At 36.4% G+C, this 15,895-nt stretch overlaps 2 protein-coding genes across 3 annotated transcripts in view; both read right to left on the reverse strand.

Annotated features, from left to right (window-relative positions):
- Window positions 1-507: 507 nt before the first annotated feature.
- On the reverse strand, window positions 508-4,029 carry LOC115625937 (protein gurken). The gene is made up of 4 exons (XM_030521174.1): window positions 3,913-4,029; window positions 3,420-3,717; window positions 1,637-2,290; window positions 508-1,100 (listed from the first exon to the last, which is right to left on the reverse strand). The coding sequence occupies exons 2-4, from the start codon at window positions 3,487-3,489 to the stop codon at window positions 895-897; spliced, it is 930 nt and encodes a 309-aa protein (XP_030377034.1). The 5' UTR covers window positions 3,490-3,717; window positions 3,913-4,029; the 3' UTR covers window positions 508-894.
- A 1,215-nt stretch (window positions 4,030-5,244) lies between these two features.
- LOC115625787 (LIM/homeobox protein Lhx3) overlaps window positions 5,245-15,895 on the reverse strand; it is a 52,995-nt gene continuing 42,344 nt past the window's right edge. Inside the window, exons 1-7 of one of the 2 annotated variants that reach the window (XM_030520958.1) lie at window positions 10,824-11,207; window positions 7,780-7,954; window positions 7,464-7,666; window positions 7,211-7,403; window positions 6,982-7,133; window positions 6,716-6,910; window positions 5,245-5,797 (exon numbers count right to left, since the gene is read on the reverse strand). In XM_030520958.1, the coding sequence (XP_030376818.1) occupies window positions 5,523-5,797; window positions 6,716-6,910; window positions 6,982-7,133; window positions 7,211-7,403; window positions 7,464-7,666; window positions 7,780-7,954; window positions 10,824-10,932 (1,302 nt within the window). In that variant the 5' untranslated portion in view covers window positions 10,933-11,207 and the 3' untranslated portion in view covers window positions 5,245-5,522. Of the gene's footprint in view, window positions 5,798-6,715; window positions 6,911-6,981; window positions 7,134-7,210; window positions 7,404-7,463; window positions 7,667-7,779; window positions 7,955-10,823; window positions 11,208-15,895 lie in introns of those variants that run through there. The other variant, XM_030520957.1, reaches the window with a different exon arrangement.

Below are 15,895 nucleotides of genomic sequence, written 5' to 3' on the forward strand. Positions count from 1 at the left end.
TTTTCCTAATGTTGCAGAATTACATATATGTTACGTTTGACATGTTTATTTTTAAAACTCGACTGCCGAAGAAAAGGAACTGGTTGCTGCGGTAATGGCAGCGGTAGTGAGTCTGATGCTGAAGGTTTTGTTGTTGTTGCCTCTGGAACTGCATCTCTTTCCGCTATTGAACCCATTATTTTTCTTGCTTCCGACACTGAAAATGTTGCTGCGGGTAGTGTTGCTGCTGTTACATCTACTGATGTTGATGACGATGTTGCGGATCATGATGTTTCTGTTAAAGATGTTGCTTAGCAAGACGCTTCAGACCGATTTATTCTGCAGCCGGATTTTTGAACAAATTGATACCAAAAAGGAAAGACTATTTTTTTTAGAGCTGTGTAAGCTTTTGAGTCCCAATTTTTTTTTAATCTTTACAAAAAGGTTTTGTTTACAATAACAAATGAATTCCATTTGGTTTGCGTAACAAAGTGTTACAAGAAAGAAATTATAGTAAACGCTTAAATTGTATCTATGAAATACTTAATATTTCCTTTTGGTTATTATCAATAAGGTTAATTATTTTTAAATTTAACGTAACTAAATGTTACCCACAAACGAAAGCCGATTGCCAACAAAAAAAAAGGAGCTTCCAAAGCAAAAGCGCGCGCGCGTTTTTGTTCCACTAAACAAATAACTAATTAATAATAAAGGTAATTAAAGCGTAACTGGCCATAAAATTAAAACGTTGCGCAACGTTTAAATATGAAAATGATAAATAATTCAACAACAAAGAAAAAACTAGTAATATCATCATAAAGGGCGAAACCAAAAATGTTTCCAAAAGAAAGACATTTTCAGCAGCATTGCCACAAGCAAACAAAAAATTGTGCAGGTTGGCAACGCTTTGTTATTTTAACAGCTGACAAAAAACCGTTGTTTATGCAGGCGCAGCTGATTCTGTTCGCTGCGCTGCTTTGGAACGCTGCGGAACATAAATACAGCGCCAAAAGCGACGTAAATAGTTGAGAGCAATATGAGCATAGGAAACGAAAGGACAATACGGGCCATGCCAATTTTGGGTTGCAGCTCCTGCGCCGGCGGTGCGATGACATATTGCTCTGAAAATCGAAAAGTATGGTTAAATAGCATTCGATATACATACAATAACTACGTTTGTGCCAACCAATCACGAATATTATTTAATTAGTTGACATCAGTGCCTTTGTTAAGCCTGTTTCCATACTCAAAATGTTTGCAATTTCGATATGCTCCCATCGACATGGTCCCCTTTTCCAAATAACGCGATTTCGCGTTCGAATTATGTTTAGTTTGATTTTACGTATTGCGTAAAACGGTCACACTATTTGTAACCGAGAAATCAACTCAAACAATTATTTGAAATTAATTATTGTAATCGCGACTTTATTACTTTGCTTTCAATAAACAACGGTTATCTACTCCAATGGATGGAAGATTTATTTTGAACTTTTCAGCGCTTTTATTTGGAGTTTTGATTTAATTTTGTGTTTCAAATAAAGCTCGCGGAAATCAAACTCAGTTTCAGGAATATGACTACAATCGTTACTTACTATATCTTGAAATGATTTCGTAGTAGCATAAGCGTAGTATACAACTGCTTAGAGACTGAACTCACCATTCAAAGTTTTCGACTCGCAGCGCTCGCCCACATAGCCGTCGGCACACTCGCAGGAATAGAAACTGTGATTGGCCAGCGGAAAGCGGAAACAGCGACCACCGTTTAGACAGAAATCCGATTTATAAGAATCGCTGCAGGGCAGCACTTCGCGTACATAGTTGAAGGAGTCCTGCACCTTCGTCTTGCCTCCTGCAGGCGGCAAGGATGTGTCTGTGTTGGAGTTGGCTTCAGTGGAGGACTCCATTGGGGAACTCGGCGTGCTGATTATTTGCTCGATTGAAGGTGGTGGCTCCCCAGTCGCTGCAGTCGTTGTCTCGCCACCAACCGCCCACGTCTCTGTGCTTTCGATGGTGATGGGCTGCTCTGTGGTTGTTTCTGATAGTGCTGCTTCGCCCAGATCCTGCCAATCCAGCAGCGGCTCTTCCGTTCCTCCCCCCTCCGACTGTTGCTGCTCGCCGAGCTCCAACAATTGCTGCTGCGCCAGCAGCTTCTGTTGCATCTCCATTTGGTTCACCATATCCACAACACGCCTTTCGATCTGCTGCTGCAACTGGTGGGCATGTTCGTGCAGATGGTTGTGAAAATTGTCCTGATGCTCCACAATTTTCAGCGTGTGCTCGCGCAGCAGTAAAATTCGGCTTGAACAACAATCTATGTGGGTGTTTGGAGAGACAGAGAGAGAGGGAGAGAGATTGGAGAAGAAGAAAGAGGACTAGAGTGCAGTGCTGACCATTTTTGAGTGTCCAAAAAAGCTAGATCAGCATTCGAAACAAGTTAGAAAAAGCCAATAAATTTAAAATGTTGGTCAAAGCAGATTTTCTTGCTCTAACAGGAATTTGTTCCAATGGGTTTCAACTTGTCTTAGAGGACTTAATGTTATGGTTATAAATTTACATTCCTATAAAAAACGTAAGAGACGCTTTTTCCAATGAGTTTATATTGACTATGACTGAAGACATATAAAACAAATTAGCTATATTTTTTATGACTGCTAAACATATAGTAGTCTGAGTCGGGCTCTACCAACCATTCTTTTATGGATAACAAGCTCTCTAAATATTAAAACAAATACTTTAGATAAGAGATGCATTTGGATCGAGCGTCCGGCTAGAGGAACTACTTTTGTATAAAAGAGAAAATTTGATTTTTCAATGATTTATTATTTTATCTATACCAGCATATATTATTAAGTATAAAAACGCTTTTTACTCATTCCCCAATGGGCAATTTAAAAACTTCAAAACTAGTGGCAAACATTTAAATTGGCAACACTGCCAGAGAAAGAGAGTAATGTAAAAAAAACAGCTGTTGTTTTGCATAACTAAACGGCACTGCTATGTTAAGCTCTGTCATTATTGCTGTACATGGTACATAAGAGTTGAAAGGTTTAACATTCAGTGTTCGTGTGACGTCAAAGACGGTATTCCTGATTGCTGTTTCAAACTCAAATTTGTTCAAAAGTATAACGAAACCTAGACAGAAATGTAAATGCAAAACCGGACCTCGCTAATTAAAACACAAATATATGATAAGTACAAAAAATGCGACGAATGAATTAATTTATTTTAAAAAAGGTCACTTCAGCAATTGTAGAATCTACGTCTGAGATGTTGTTTTGAAAAATTTGCATGCTTACTCAAAGCATATTATGACGTATTGACACAGGTTGCAGCCTTTAATGGCATACCTTCTCTCTTTTTACCATGATTGTTATAGGCTAAGCTTAGCAAGCATTGGCAGCACTGCGTTATGTTATTGTTGAAAGCCGTGTTTCACTTACCTGTTACAGAGACAATTGTTGACAGCACGAAAATTACTTTAAGGATTTGTATAAATTGAATTTGCATCATTTGAAGAGGCACGATAAAGCAGCGCACCCCTTTCTGGATAGACTAATTGTTAATTTGTAGAAGTTGTACGATTTTAACGTTAAACGAAGCTCTAAGGATCGAGCGGTGTGTCGGACGCAAATGTGGTTTGACGTCGCAATAGACACAGAAACATATTACTCATTTGCATCTCAAAATGAACAGAATGTGCTTGTGCTTGTTGTAGTTGCCGTTTTCAAAGAAAATTTACTGCAAAATATAAATAGAATGTATTTAATGGGTTTTGGTTGAGACGCTGGTTGGGCGACAGCGGCGACAAGTCTTTCATATGGCGCCCACATTTTCTGTCGCACAAACGCTCACACACATACACACGCATACACCCACAACAAAAACAAATGGACTGAGAATTAGCATGGGGCTTTACATATCCGAATTACGCACCGGCAAAACAAATTTAATTTTAATTTAATACACAAAATAATTGGCAAATCATAATTGATTACAAAAATTAGATTAACTAGGTGTTTAAAGCGCGACGCGCAGCACACTCGGCACTGTAAAAACTTTAGATGTTGTTGCGCGAACGACTGAAAAGAGACTGGGAAAAAATAGACGACCAGATCAGGTGCATTAACAGAGCAGAGCAGTCGACAGCAGAGCAGAGGAGAGCAGAGGAGAGCAGAGCAGAGCAGAGCAGCCAACATGAATGAATGCCTGAGTAGAAGAAACGTGCCACGCTAAAGAGGATTGCCAAAAGCGTCGTAATGGTAATGCATGGAACATTTTTCAAGAGAAAACAATCACAAAATCCGAATTTAATCAATGACGTGCTTTTCACAAAAATATCTTCGTATCTTATGATAAAGTGCTCTCATAGTGCAATATTTATTGCATAAAATTTGAATTGGCGTACTGCCTTTCGTAATGGATTTACTCAATGAATTTTGCGAATCGTTATTGAAACCAAACGATAGTATTTGCAGTCGATATTTTTTTTCACTATTGGGCGCCAATAGTTTTCTGTTAAATATGCATGTAGGTATTGTTGAGCTTGTTTTGAATTCCGTACTTTCCTTGAATGTGATTAGCCATTAAAATATATGAGGGTTGTACATTTCCAACGGATTCCGTTAGCTTTCATGGGGACTAACTGGTCAAAGGTCATATTCACTTTACGTTTCTCTTGTTGACCGAGAGATTCTTAAAGAAATAAATTTTTTTAACAATTTTTCATCATTTATTCTTACGTGTCAAATAGTAATTTTATTCAACGCATTTCTCGTTCGATTTTTATTAAATTCAATGCGTCGTTGATTTTTTTTTACGTAGTTGCATTTTACTGGTTTCCTATGACATTTCTATTTGGTTTAATCTTTTTGGTTTTTGTATTTTATTTAGATATAAATACGACATCACTTGTTTTGTAATTGATATTTCTCCTATGCAATTTTCTTGTATTTCTATATAAAGCAATAAATAACTTGGTTGTTGGGGGCGAGCTTAATAAATTTTGCCACGACCCCACATTCTTCTTCACGCTATACAGACTTAAAGTAATTTAAAATTTAGTTTTAGTTTCCTCCACTATACACAATATACAATATTTACATAAAAGATAGCAAAATTAATTGAAAGATTGGAAAACAAAAGCGGACAAGGAATTAAAATGTGTAAGTTTTAATAACACTTATGCCATTTGTTTAAACATATTATATAAAAAACTAGTGAACTGTCTCTATGCCTATTTTCATCAAGTGTAAAACATATAAAGGATTTTTGAGCAAATTGTGTTACATATTCTAAAAAACAGTTTAAAAGTTGCGAGTAAACAAAAAGCAGCTAGCACGGCGTTGCCACACCACAGCACTGACCACTGTTAAGCTTTGCTGTTAACCAGCGCTGTTAAGCCAAAAGCTTTTTCAAGATGGCCGCTGCTAAGACGTATGTTGCTGCTGTTGTTGTTGTTGCTGGTGTTGTTGGTGTTGTTGGGCAGCCGCAAGCAGCATGTTACGCGATTGCATTTCAAAATAACGTAAAAGTATATTTGAGTATCAGTAATGCACGCCAGGCGTTGCAGGATTGGGCGTGGCGGCAGGACCGCTGCTGCCGCTGTTGTTGTTGTTGCTGCTTGCATTATTATTATTGTTGTTTGTGCTAGTATTATTTGTGCTACCCGAATCGCCTAGCCAGGAATCGGGACTAGGCGGAAAGTCCGGATAGCCCTGGTCGGGACTAGAATCGTTGCTCAAATCCGAAACGTTGTTGCTGCTGTGCAGGCGATGATGTGACTTGGTAGTGCCATGCAGATTTGAACCCACTGCGTGATCTAAAAAAGTGGATAAAGAATTTTAATTTTTTTTATAAATGATTAAATTTTGACATATCAAACAATGTTGTAAATTATTTATAAAAAAAACTACAGAATAAGTTCAAATGTATGGACATAGCAGGTATAAGAAATATGATTTTCAGGGGGACTATAACCAATAATACATTTTCAAAATGAAACAGGTATATATATTTGTTTAACTATTCTCCCAATCTATTTGAAATCTATGTTATTAGCTTTGCTCCTTAGAACTTTTATTATTAGAAATTCAGATAAATCGACAAGTTTAAAATAACATTAATGTATTGAAATATGTTTTGGAGTAATGGTTTAAGCAAAATACATACTTGTATGAAATATACTGATTATAAACCGATCTGTGCAAAGATTGCAAATCATTTAAAGCTGTTTACCGGTAATAATTAATGATTACATTACTAAATACTATACATATATTCTAGAAACTAGGTTAGTATTTATTATTATTATTATTATTATTTAATTTAACAATTCAATAAATATTATTGTCTATTGGAATGTCTATATAATAAATTCTTATCCCTGCGGTTTTGTAAATCACCTTTTTTTACTTAATGCTCTATATAGTAAATAATTTTCAAGATATATGAATAATATCAGCGTTAGGTATGTATTTCCACAGCATTAAGTGTCAAGTTTAAGAAGCAAAGTGAAGAAGGGTGGAGAACTGTGATAATACCGTTAGCCGATAATTATAGAAGCAGTTCTGAATATGTTTTATATTACAACCATTAATTTATGATTTTAGAACTAGATGGAACAAGCAATATAGCTGTAGAACTGTTAAAACCCTTTTATTTCTTTTCCACTATCCAATTAGAGTTAATCAGCATAGAGACTTTCGAATATACTTCTTTTTCATTGTGCGCTACTCACCGATATTGGTGTAAACGATATTGTCTGGATATGAACCGAATGTATGAGTTTGGCCCACGGGTGGTGGGGAGCGACTGCTTGGCGGATATTGCGAGGGACTCGAGCTGCCGTGCATATATGAGCCGCGTATGCTGTGCGGGGAGGCGCCCTCATCCAGACCCAAGTTGACGGTGCTATAGCTGTCGTTGCTCAGATCTGTGTAACAACAAACAATAATAATGGTCAGACTAAATATAGAGAAGGGTAAATCAGAAAGCTAAACCCACCATGATGACTGAAACTATCATAGTCCACCTTCAGCTCATCCTTATCTAGGAATTTGTCAGTGCGCGGCGAGCAGTTGCCCTTCATGGAGCGGAAATATTGACTCCAACGCGTGCGTCCTGCATCCTTTTTCAGTCGTTTCTCTTTGGCCCGTCTACGGGGATTGGTGTAGAGGCGTGTTAGTTTGATGGTGTTTCGACCTTCAAAGACTTTGTGAGGTGAAGCGCTTACCTATTTTGAAACCACACCTGCACGACGCGCATGTCCAGCCCCGTATCCTGGGATAGCTGCTCTCTAACATGTCGCGCAGGTTTCGGACTATTATTGTAGGCGGTTTTCAGCGTCTCCAGCTGCTTGGCGGTGATTGTTGTGCGCGGTCGCTTGTTCGGCTGATCACCATCCAACGATCCGTCCAAGTAGAGGCCTTTAAGTGGATTATTATGTGAATTGGAGTAAGAATAATAGGAGCTCGCAACACACTCACCTTTCGCCTTGGCCTCCTCGTAGTCGCGCTTGCAGATGAGTTTGCGATCCTCCATCAGATAGAACTCGTCGCCCGTATTGAGGGTACGGGAACACATGGCGCACAGAAAGCATTGCATATGATAAACATTGTCCTGGGCACGTCGCACCACCTGGGTGGGCGGTATGCCCATATCACAAGCGGAACACTTCGTACCATAGCGTCTGTTCGACCCAAACATTGGCAGCATCAAATCAAAGTTTTTCGTTAAACCGGCTACGACTCACACGATATCGAAATGTTGGGGCAGGGCCAACCATTCGAGAAATTTACTTACTTGAAGAAGTCCTCCTTGCAGAACAGCTGCCCATTCCTGGCAAAACACTTATCGTTCAGCTGGGCGTGGCACTCGCTACACTGCAGGCACTTCGCGTGCCACGTCCTCTCCAGCACCTTCAATATAAAGCGATCCAAGATCAGTTCGTGGCAGCCACCACACTTCGGTATCGTCGCTGTAAGTCCAATCAAGTAAGAATATGCCATTAGTTAACATTAACTAAAATAAAGCAGCTCTCGGTTATTTAATTTAATTGTTGAAAACTGCCTCGAAATGTGGATATTTCAACTAATTTGATTGATATTTCTTTACTTGGCACTCAGAAAAAGGCTATAATGATATTGTTCAGATGTAAATAATAATATTCAAACGGAAACTATTAAGTTTTTGAATTTCTAATAATAAATGCTTGAAAAATGAAAGAACATTTTAAAAAAGAATTATTTGGAGTGAGTAGGCTTTGCATTCACTAATCAAGCATGAATTGAAATATATTTCAGAAACAGAAAGTCCTATCGTTCATGCTCGTAAAAGAACTAAAAAAATCTCCCTTATTCATCATAGTATTTGTAAAGGATGTAGGATTTCAGCTTCAATCAGAGCTCGACAACATCTTTTGAGATTCCTTTCAGAACTTCAAATACTTAATAGTAAACAATAATGAAGAACAGACAGCGCTTGAGGCATTGCAATTGTTTTTTTTACCATTAAATGCAGAATTTTTAATATAATATCCCCATATTCATATTTCCATTGCAATATTTTCTAAACGCTAATATCGAGTAATGATTTTGGCTCATTATATTATCCTGGATACGTCTATCACTAAAAATATGCGCTATTTTTGGTATTTCTCAATTAAAACGATATATTTATAATTCAATATTTTATATGCACTTTAAAAATAAAGTTTCTTCCTAATCGTGCAACTGATGCATTTGTATTAAACATTTATTTTTAAAAACCCTGATAATGAATTTTGAATTTGTAGCCAAAAATCTGCCACATTTTTGACGTCAAACAAACAGGCAAGTAAGAATGTGTATTCAACGAAACCTAAATAGCAAGAATAATAAAAATATATAATCATAATGTGTTAGCTTTGAAAATTATAGATTCCGAAAGAATGAAGCCACCGAGAAAATGAAAGACCAATTGAATATATTGAAAAGCCCTTTTAAAAGTAAAAAGGTTTAAAAAGAAATAAGCACGTCAGCAAAAGTATGTAAACAATCGAAGAATTTAGAGCAAGTTGTTAGAATGTCTATACATGTTTCCCAAAGAATCACGTCGTGGCATCTTAGACAATTCCTAGGTGTAGTTTTTTTTAAGTTTATTGAATAAAAGGAATAAATGAATAAATTGACTGATTTCCATTAAATAACAATTTAGCAGTGATTTGCATGATTTGCAGTTAGTCAAAATTATTATTTGTTTTATTTAATTTAGCTTTCAAATATCTGTTTAAAAGTACTATGAAACACGACCAACAAAGTTTGAAAGTTCAAGGATGCCCAGATATATAGTATTAATACAAATAAAAAATGTATATACTCGTAAATATGTATGTCCAAAACTAAAGCAATAAACTATGGAAAACATTCGATATGTATTTGCCGATAATTAATATTAGTTTTGGTAGTCCATTGACGTCGTTATATTTGCCAACAAAGTTTTTGATTTAGTACCATGTCTCTAATCAACAAAAAACTGTATAAAACAATTATAAACTCAATTTTGTAAGTTGCTTTTGAATCGTGCTTTATAATTCTATCCTAAAATACATAATAGAGAAATATTGCGACTAGCGTATTATTGATAGTTAATGACTTAATTTCACTGTTGTTGAAAAAGGTTTTGTATTTTCTTCTTCTTTATTAAGGAACCTGAAATGTTTTGGTCAAAGTTTATCTACAAAAGGCAAATCAGAAATTTGGAAAGTGCACTTATACTCGTAATCATGAAAATTAGGATTCAGAGAGATTAGCTTGAACAGAAAAATGGACATAATTCACGAAAATTAACGTGACTGTAAAAAAAATATATGAAAAACGTTCTTTTTGGGGTGTTTTGTAATAATAAAATACTTCTTATTGTCAATTGAACCTATTAACTTTTACAGTTATTCCCTCGAAACAGCAGCTATTAGACTTTTTAGTATTCAAAAGAAGCGTCTTTGGTTTTAGCAACGCATTTCCCATTCAGCATAAAACTCGACAATTGGAGAGTTTAAAACAAGCTTCAAATTACAGAAGTATTAGTTTTTCTAGTCAGAAAAAGGACGAACTCTATAAGACAATTAACTAAGCCGATTGTTTTTATATAGGTATAATATAATTTTCAAAAATTTCTTTATATTTGACTGCAGTTTAATAATTTTCTGTTTTGAAGTTTTAGATTCCCATAAATACTTAATCTCAAATGGGCTTTCCTTAATGTGCTTGAAGAATTCGTTAATACTTTTAAAATACTTAGAGAAAACATTTGGCTTTGTCAATAAGAAAATCTGAAGAAGAGTTTAACAAATTGTGTTTTTGCTATTTAGGTTGAACATTAAAAAGATAGTAAGCTTTTTATTTTTAAAGTGATATTGAAAACTTAAGGATACATTTGTTTCTATTATGAGTTACTATTCAAAATTATGACAGTCTCTGAGAGAAGGGGGCTAGGCTAAAAATTTGTAAGGAATAGGAAGGCCTTAAGGCGGAATAGCAAAAAAAAACTTCTAATGTACGTGTAAAGTAGAAAAAAATATTGTAAAATAATAGGAAATTTCAATGTTTTTTAAAGTTATCTGTAAATTGATTTAAAAATACCATTTTATAGAAAGGTATACTTTGTTTAATTAGGCAATGAATTAAGAATCTTGCGTGGTACACGGACATTACTATAGCTCTAAGGGATCAGTGGTCTCCAAGGAATTTCCTCATAACAGGGGGCTATAACGACCTTGAGAAGTTCATAGTGTTTGAATGGGTATTTAGAAGTGGCAAAAACTAGCTGAACGAACTTGAAATCAACCCTTTTGAACGGTGAACACTTACAAAGTAGAAATTCGGGCAATTGACTTAAATTTATCGGCGGTACGCGATCATCACATTTGCCATTGGACAGAAAGTCACTTTTGAACATCATTAGCTTCAAAAGTTCCATGCCTGGTCGCACCACTAACTGGTGGGGATGGTGTGGGGGGCTTTTATAATTTCGTTATTTAGACACTATATGCTTTATTTCCTGTTGCTCTATGCACACTTTCACTTATCGGCAGTCACATTTTACACTTCAGCTTCACATTTGTAGCATTTCACACTTTCTGCTGTTTGCTGCCATTTTGCATTTGTGCCAACGCCGACGGCGGACAGGCAACAGAGATACGGTTACGATTACGGATACGTGACACGGCAACAACAACGTGTTTCTTTTTTCTGCTTCTACTTGTGCTCTTCTCTTTTCTTGTTTTTACCGTTATCACAGTTTACCGTGTGCAGCACATTGCACGAATGATGACGGCGCTGTATTTTGGTTCGGTCTGGCAAGTGCGGCGACGTCGACGCTTGGAAAGCGACTGACGAGTGAATAAGCGAATGGGGTTGCCTGACCGACGTCGTTCACTGTGCATGCACACACACACATACATAGTCGCTGACATAATCACAGCCCAACCCTTAAAAATCAAATGGCACTTCCAATTGGAATGGAAACTGTGAGCTGCTGCACCCTGTGAATATTGTTTCTCTTGTTGCTTTTGTTGTTGTAACTGTTGTTCATATTTTGGCTGTGCTAGTTTTCCACTGAACAATCGAGTTTGGGTTGGTCGCGCTACAACAACAACGGCGGGGAAATTGCATTGTAACACTTTGTGCGCGAGTGTGTGTGCGTGTCGCAGTTTTTCTATTTGTGTATTTGTGTCTGGGATTGGTTGTTTTGTGTGCGTCAACGTTGGCGTAAGCGCTGACGCCGCTGCCTGCAGTTTTCGGGGAGTGGTCTCAAAGCTTTTTCAGCAATGCTTTTTGCTTGCTCTCGCTCTCACAAATACTTTACAGTTGCGCCGCTCTCTCGCTCTTGCGCATTTACTTTGGCTTGCAAATTTTTCGTGCCCTTTTCTGTGTATTCTAAAGAAATATATATGTATGTATGTATACAAACATATATGTGCAGCTGCATTTGCCATCTGCACGTGAGTGTGTGCGTGTGTGTGGCACTTGGCTGCCATCGTAATTGTTGTTGTTTCTACTGCTACTGCTGTGTCATTGTTTTGGAACCGTAAAATGACCTTAAAGCCGTTAAATTTCTGTGTTATTCGTTTTGAGCTCCGCCAGCAGCGGCAGCTCACAAAAATTTATATCAATTGCTTTTGCCACATTGCCACACACACACATATACTTGTATGTACATTTACATACACTCTGGAGTCCAAAATTCGACTTCACCAGCCACTTCCACATCCCTGGCTGGCAATAGCCAGCTGACGCATATGAGCTGCAAAGTGCTTTTACTCAGTGTGCTACTGTCCTCTGGACTTTGGCAGTTTCAACGCTTAAGTTGAAATGTGCGTGCCAGACCCGCCTAACCGCACATCTACACACAGCCATACACCTACACAAATACATATACACACATACAAACATATATACAAATGTACGTACATCAACAAAAGCTGTGTCCCAAAACGTTGCCATTTGCATGGCGTTTTAAAGGCTTTTCATGTCATATGGCTTTTAAGAGGGTGCTAGCGGGTAGGTTTGGGAACGACAGACATTCGTCATTTGGCTCTTTGAAGTTTTCGCCATGGCCTTTAAAATTGTTGAGTATTTGTTTTGTTAAATTTGTATTTATGTTCGTATATGGCACATTAAGAGCATTAATTGTCTGCTTTTTTAAAAGCAAAATATGTCCACATGATATTTTATTTTATTTTGTTACTTTATTTTGCAACATAAAATGTTCTGTCGCATTGTCAGTACACACACACACACAAAACCAGCCACAGAGAATATTTTATGTGGCCATATAAAATTGAAGCGCGCTTTTAGGAGCACATTTAGCTAGGAACATATTTATAAATAACATACAGAATAGGATCGTGCGATGGTCGAAATTCAATTCTTGCTTTAAATTTGAATTACCAAGAAATTAAAAATAACAACAAAAAGAATAATTTTTTAATACCGTTTAGGGTACGCCTTTATGCCTGATATTTCCGTACATACAACTCTATCATTAGAGATATTAGAGATGTTGCTTTTACAAGTATTTAATACCTGTATTAATCGTGATTAAGTTTCGTAAATTAAATTGTGTTAGGTATTTCAGAGCCAGCGTAGTTTTTAAAAAGCAATCTGCTTAATTTTGAGAGTCACAAGAAATCTTATTTTATCATGTCAATTTGCAATATTTTGAAAATAAAGATCATATTTTTTGTACATTTTTTATAAAAAATAAACCAGACTGCATTTGAGAAGCACATTTTATTTCTTGATTTTGGAGCAAGAGCGTACTAAAAAGTAGATTAAACAACTGATGTTGTGTTATCGGTACAGTTATGACAAGCAGTTGTGCTCTTCAAAGCTCGGCTCAGCGAGCATTCGTCGACTCTACAGAAAAATGTTTAGTTAGTTCGGGTTTGGACAGATCATCGCAAAGATGAAGAAGCAAGCGTCCGTGTTACCGTGTTTAGTTCTAGAATTGCCCTTTATTGGACAAGAAAGCTCCGTGTCGGAAAACATCATTCTGTTATTTATTGTTTTTATCAGCAATTGAAACTAAGCTTACGAGCATTAATAGGATGATGAAGAAATTTTAGTCTTGTGAAAATAAATTAATTATAACAACAATAATAATCAGCATAACAACAGCTTGCAATTTTTTTGAACAGATTTTCCAATTTTTCAGAAAAAAGCAATAATAGATTGCAAATATTATTTGGAAATCCCATTGTGAAAGGTTTAATGACTGACATTATAATACCTACGCTAAAGCCAGTTCTTTAGTACTGTTAGAGCTCCAAACGGTCGATTCAAGTGCATCACGAAAGAAGCTTATTTTGTTCACTTGTTGCGCTCTTTGATAGCTGTTGTTGTTATAATTAATGTATGGAATTAGTGATTTTATTTTTATACCCTGTATCCTTACCGTGAAAAGGGTGCATCTCCGACCACATAAAGTATATATATAAATTATGAAATGTCTACAGTATTTTTGTTCTGGCTTAAGTGTTTGGTTTTTTTTTAAATTTACAACATTTGATTATTATTAAACTAGTTTTCTACCACTTATCTTGAGATCTCAATCTAGTTGTACATGAGAAAATGAAACAATTACAAAGCATTTTGATAACGTAAACATAAACAGGCAGGCAGACAGATCATTGAAGTTTAGAATCAACGGCGAAGAAATAAAATCTGCTTAGATGCTTGGTATGTGAACTGCAAAAGGGGCCGTTTTTTTTTTGTTAAACATTTTTACTATATTTTATTAACAGGTAAACTGTTATCTAATGTGTCAGCTTCATCCGGGGAATACAACAATTGTCCATAGAATAAAACTATAGGATTGCATTTAAATGAATGTAACTATTCCAAATACAAATTATTTATATTATATTGAAATTAAATGAGATGTCTGTAATTTGGGTGATACTTTTTTCATCTCCTCTATCTTCGCCCATAAAGCTAAAGGGTTAATCAAGAAAAGTTGATGGTTCAAAAAAAGGACTAAGGGCTTATAAACAAATAAACAAGATCTACAATAGTTTGGGTTAAAGGAGTTTAGAAGTGACATTAGAAGAAGCATAAAGAAATTCAAAAAGATTGCGCAAAGTGGCAAAATAAAAATTTCAAACCTAAATCGACCGAAAAGCTCATTTTCGGAGAAGCATAGATTTTTACAGCACACTTTTAGGGGCCAATTTTGAAAACCTTCAAACACACTACAAATTCCAGCAATTGGCATTGGCTTGCCTTAAACCTTTAAACACATTAAAGGGCTACAAATCTGCCCCATTCGAACTTTAAACTCCATACAACTCCCTCCCCCAAGATGGAGAGCCATTTTGTGAAACCCCGTGCCATATGCGCAGAAAATGTTCGAAAATGGCGACGCCAGCAATGGCTGCGTTGTCATTAGCAAAACTTATGGTTGCGTAGCGCCAATAATAACAGCAACAAAAACGACAACAACAAGGAAAGCAGTGCAGGAACAAAGCCGTAAGGCAAAGCCAAACAATTTTGAAAAGCTGCCGTAGGTAAGGCACTGAGAGCAGTAAAAACGGAAGGCAGTCGAAGGCAGCTGAATTTATATTGTAATTGCGTGTTGTGAGTAGCACAAAAAGAAAAAATAATAATAATACAGATACAGATGTAAACGAGCCTGAATGAGCGTGTGTGTGTGTGTGTGTGAAAGTACTTGGTAAGCAGCTCCTTTGGGTGGGAGACAAGAATTTTGGTAGCTGGGCGTTACATGGGCTTAAATGCGAGCAGCAAAGCAGACGAGCAGCAGCCCCAGAAATGTGCGCCAAAGCAGGGATTATTATATTCCGTATGGCAAAGCAGCTTCCGTTTCCATTGTGTGAATGTTTGTATGTGCGTGTGTCTGTGCATGTATGCGTATCTAAGGCTTAGCTACTCAGTGGGTAGCTTGGAACGAAATAAAACATAGCGCCGGCAACGTCTACTTTTTAAAAATGCATGCAAGCATAACCTCAACTTCGTTGCTTGGACATTGCACGCTTGAGAGCGGCAAAGTGACAAATAAGACAGTATACACTAGAAAATAAAACTATAATAATAAATAGGAAAATAATAAAACTGAAATAACTACACAAATAATAATAAATTAGTAGAACTTGAATTTATAGGTACTTATATGCAAAAACGATATTTGAAGTCATTCAGCAAATGAAATAGAATAAAGAATTGTTGTGGCCCCAAAGTCACAATTGGATATTTGTATTAACTACCTAAATATACCCCATAAATAATAACGATATTTCTTATAAAAGATTCCTAAATAAAGCCTTAGTCAAAGTATCAGTTTTCATAAAACAAAAACCAACCCAAAGAAAGTTGAATGTTTTCTTTACTCCTAATGGTTAGCAAAAGCAAAAAATTTTCAATTT

This window comes from Scaptodrosophila lebanonensis, unplaced genomic scaffold (genome assembly GCF_003285725.1).
Source record: "Scaptodrosophila lebanonensis strain 11010-0011.00,11010-0021.00 unplaced genomic scaffold, SlebRS2 tig00000080-arrow-pilon, whole genome shotgun sequence".
Lineage (NCBI taxonomy): Eukaryota > Metazoa > Arthropoda > Insecta > Diptera > Drosophilidae > Scaptodrosophila > Scaptodrosophila lebanonensis.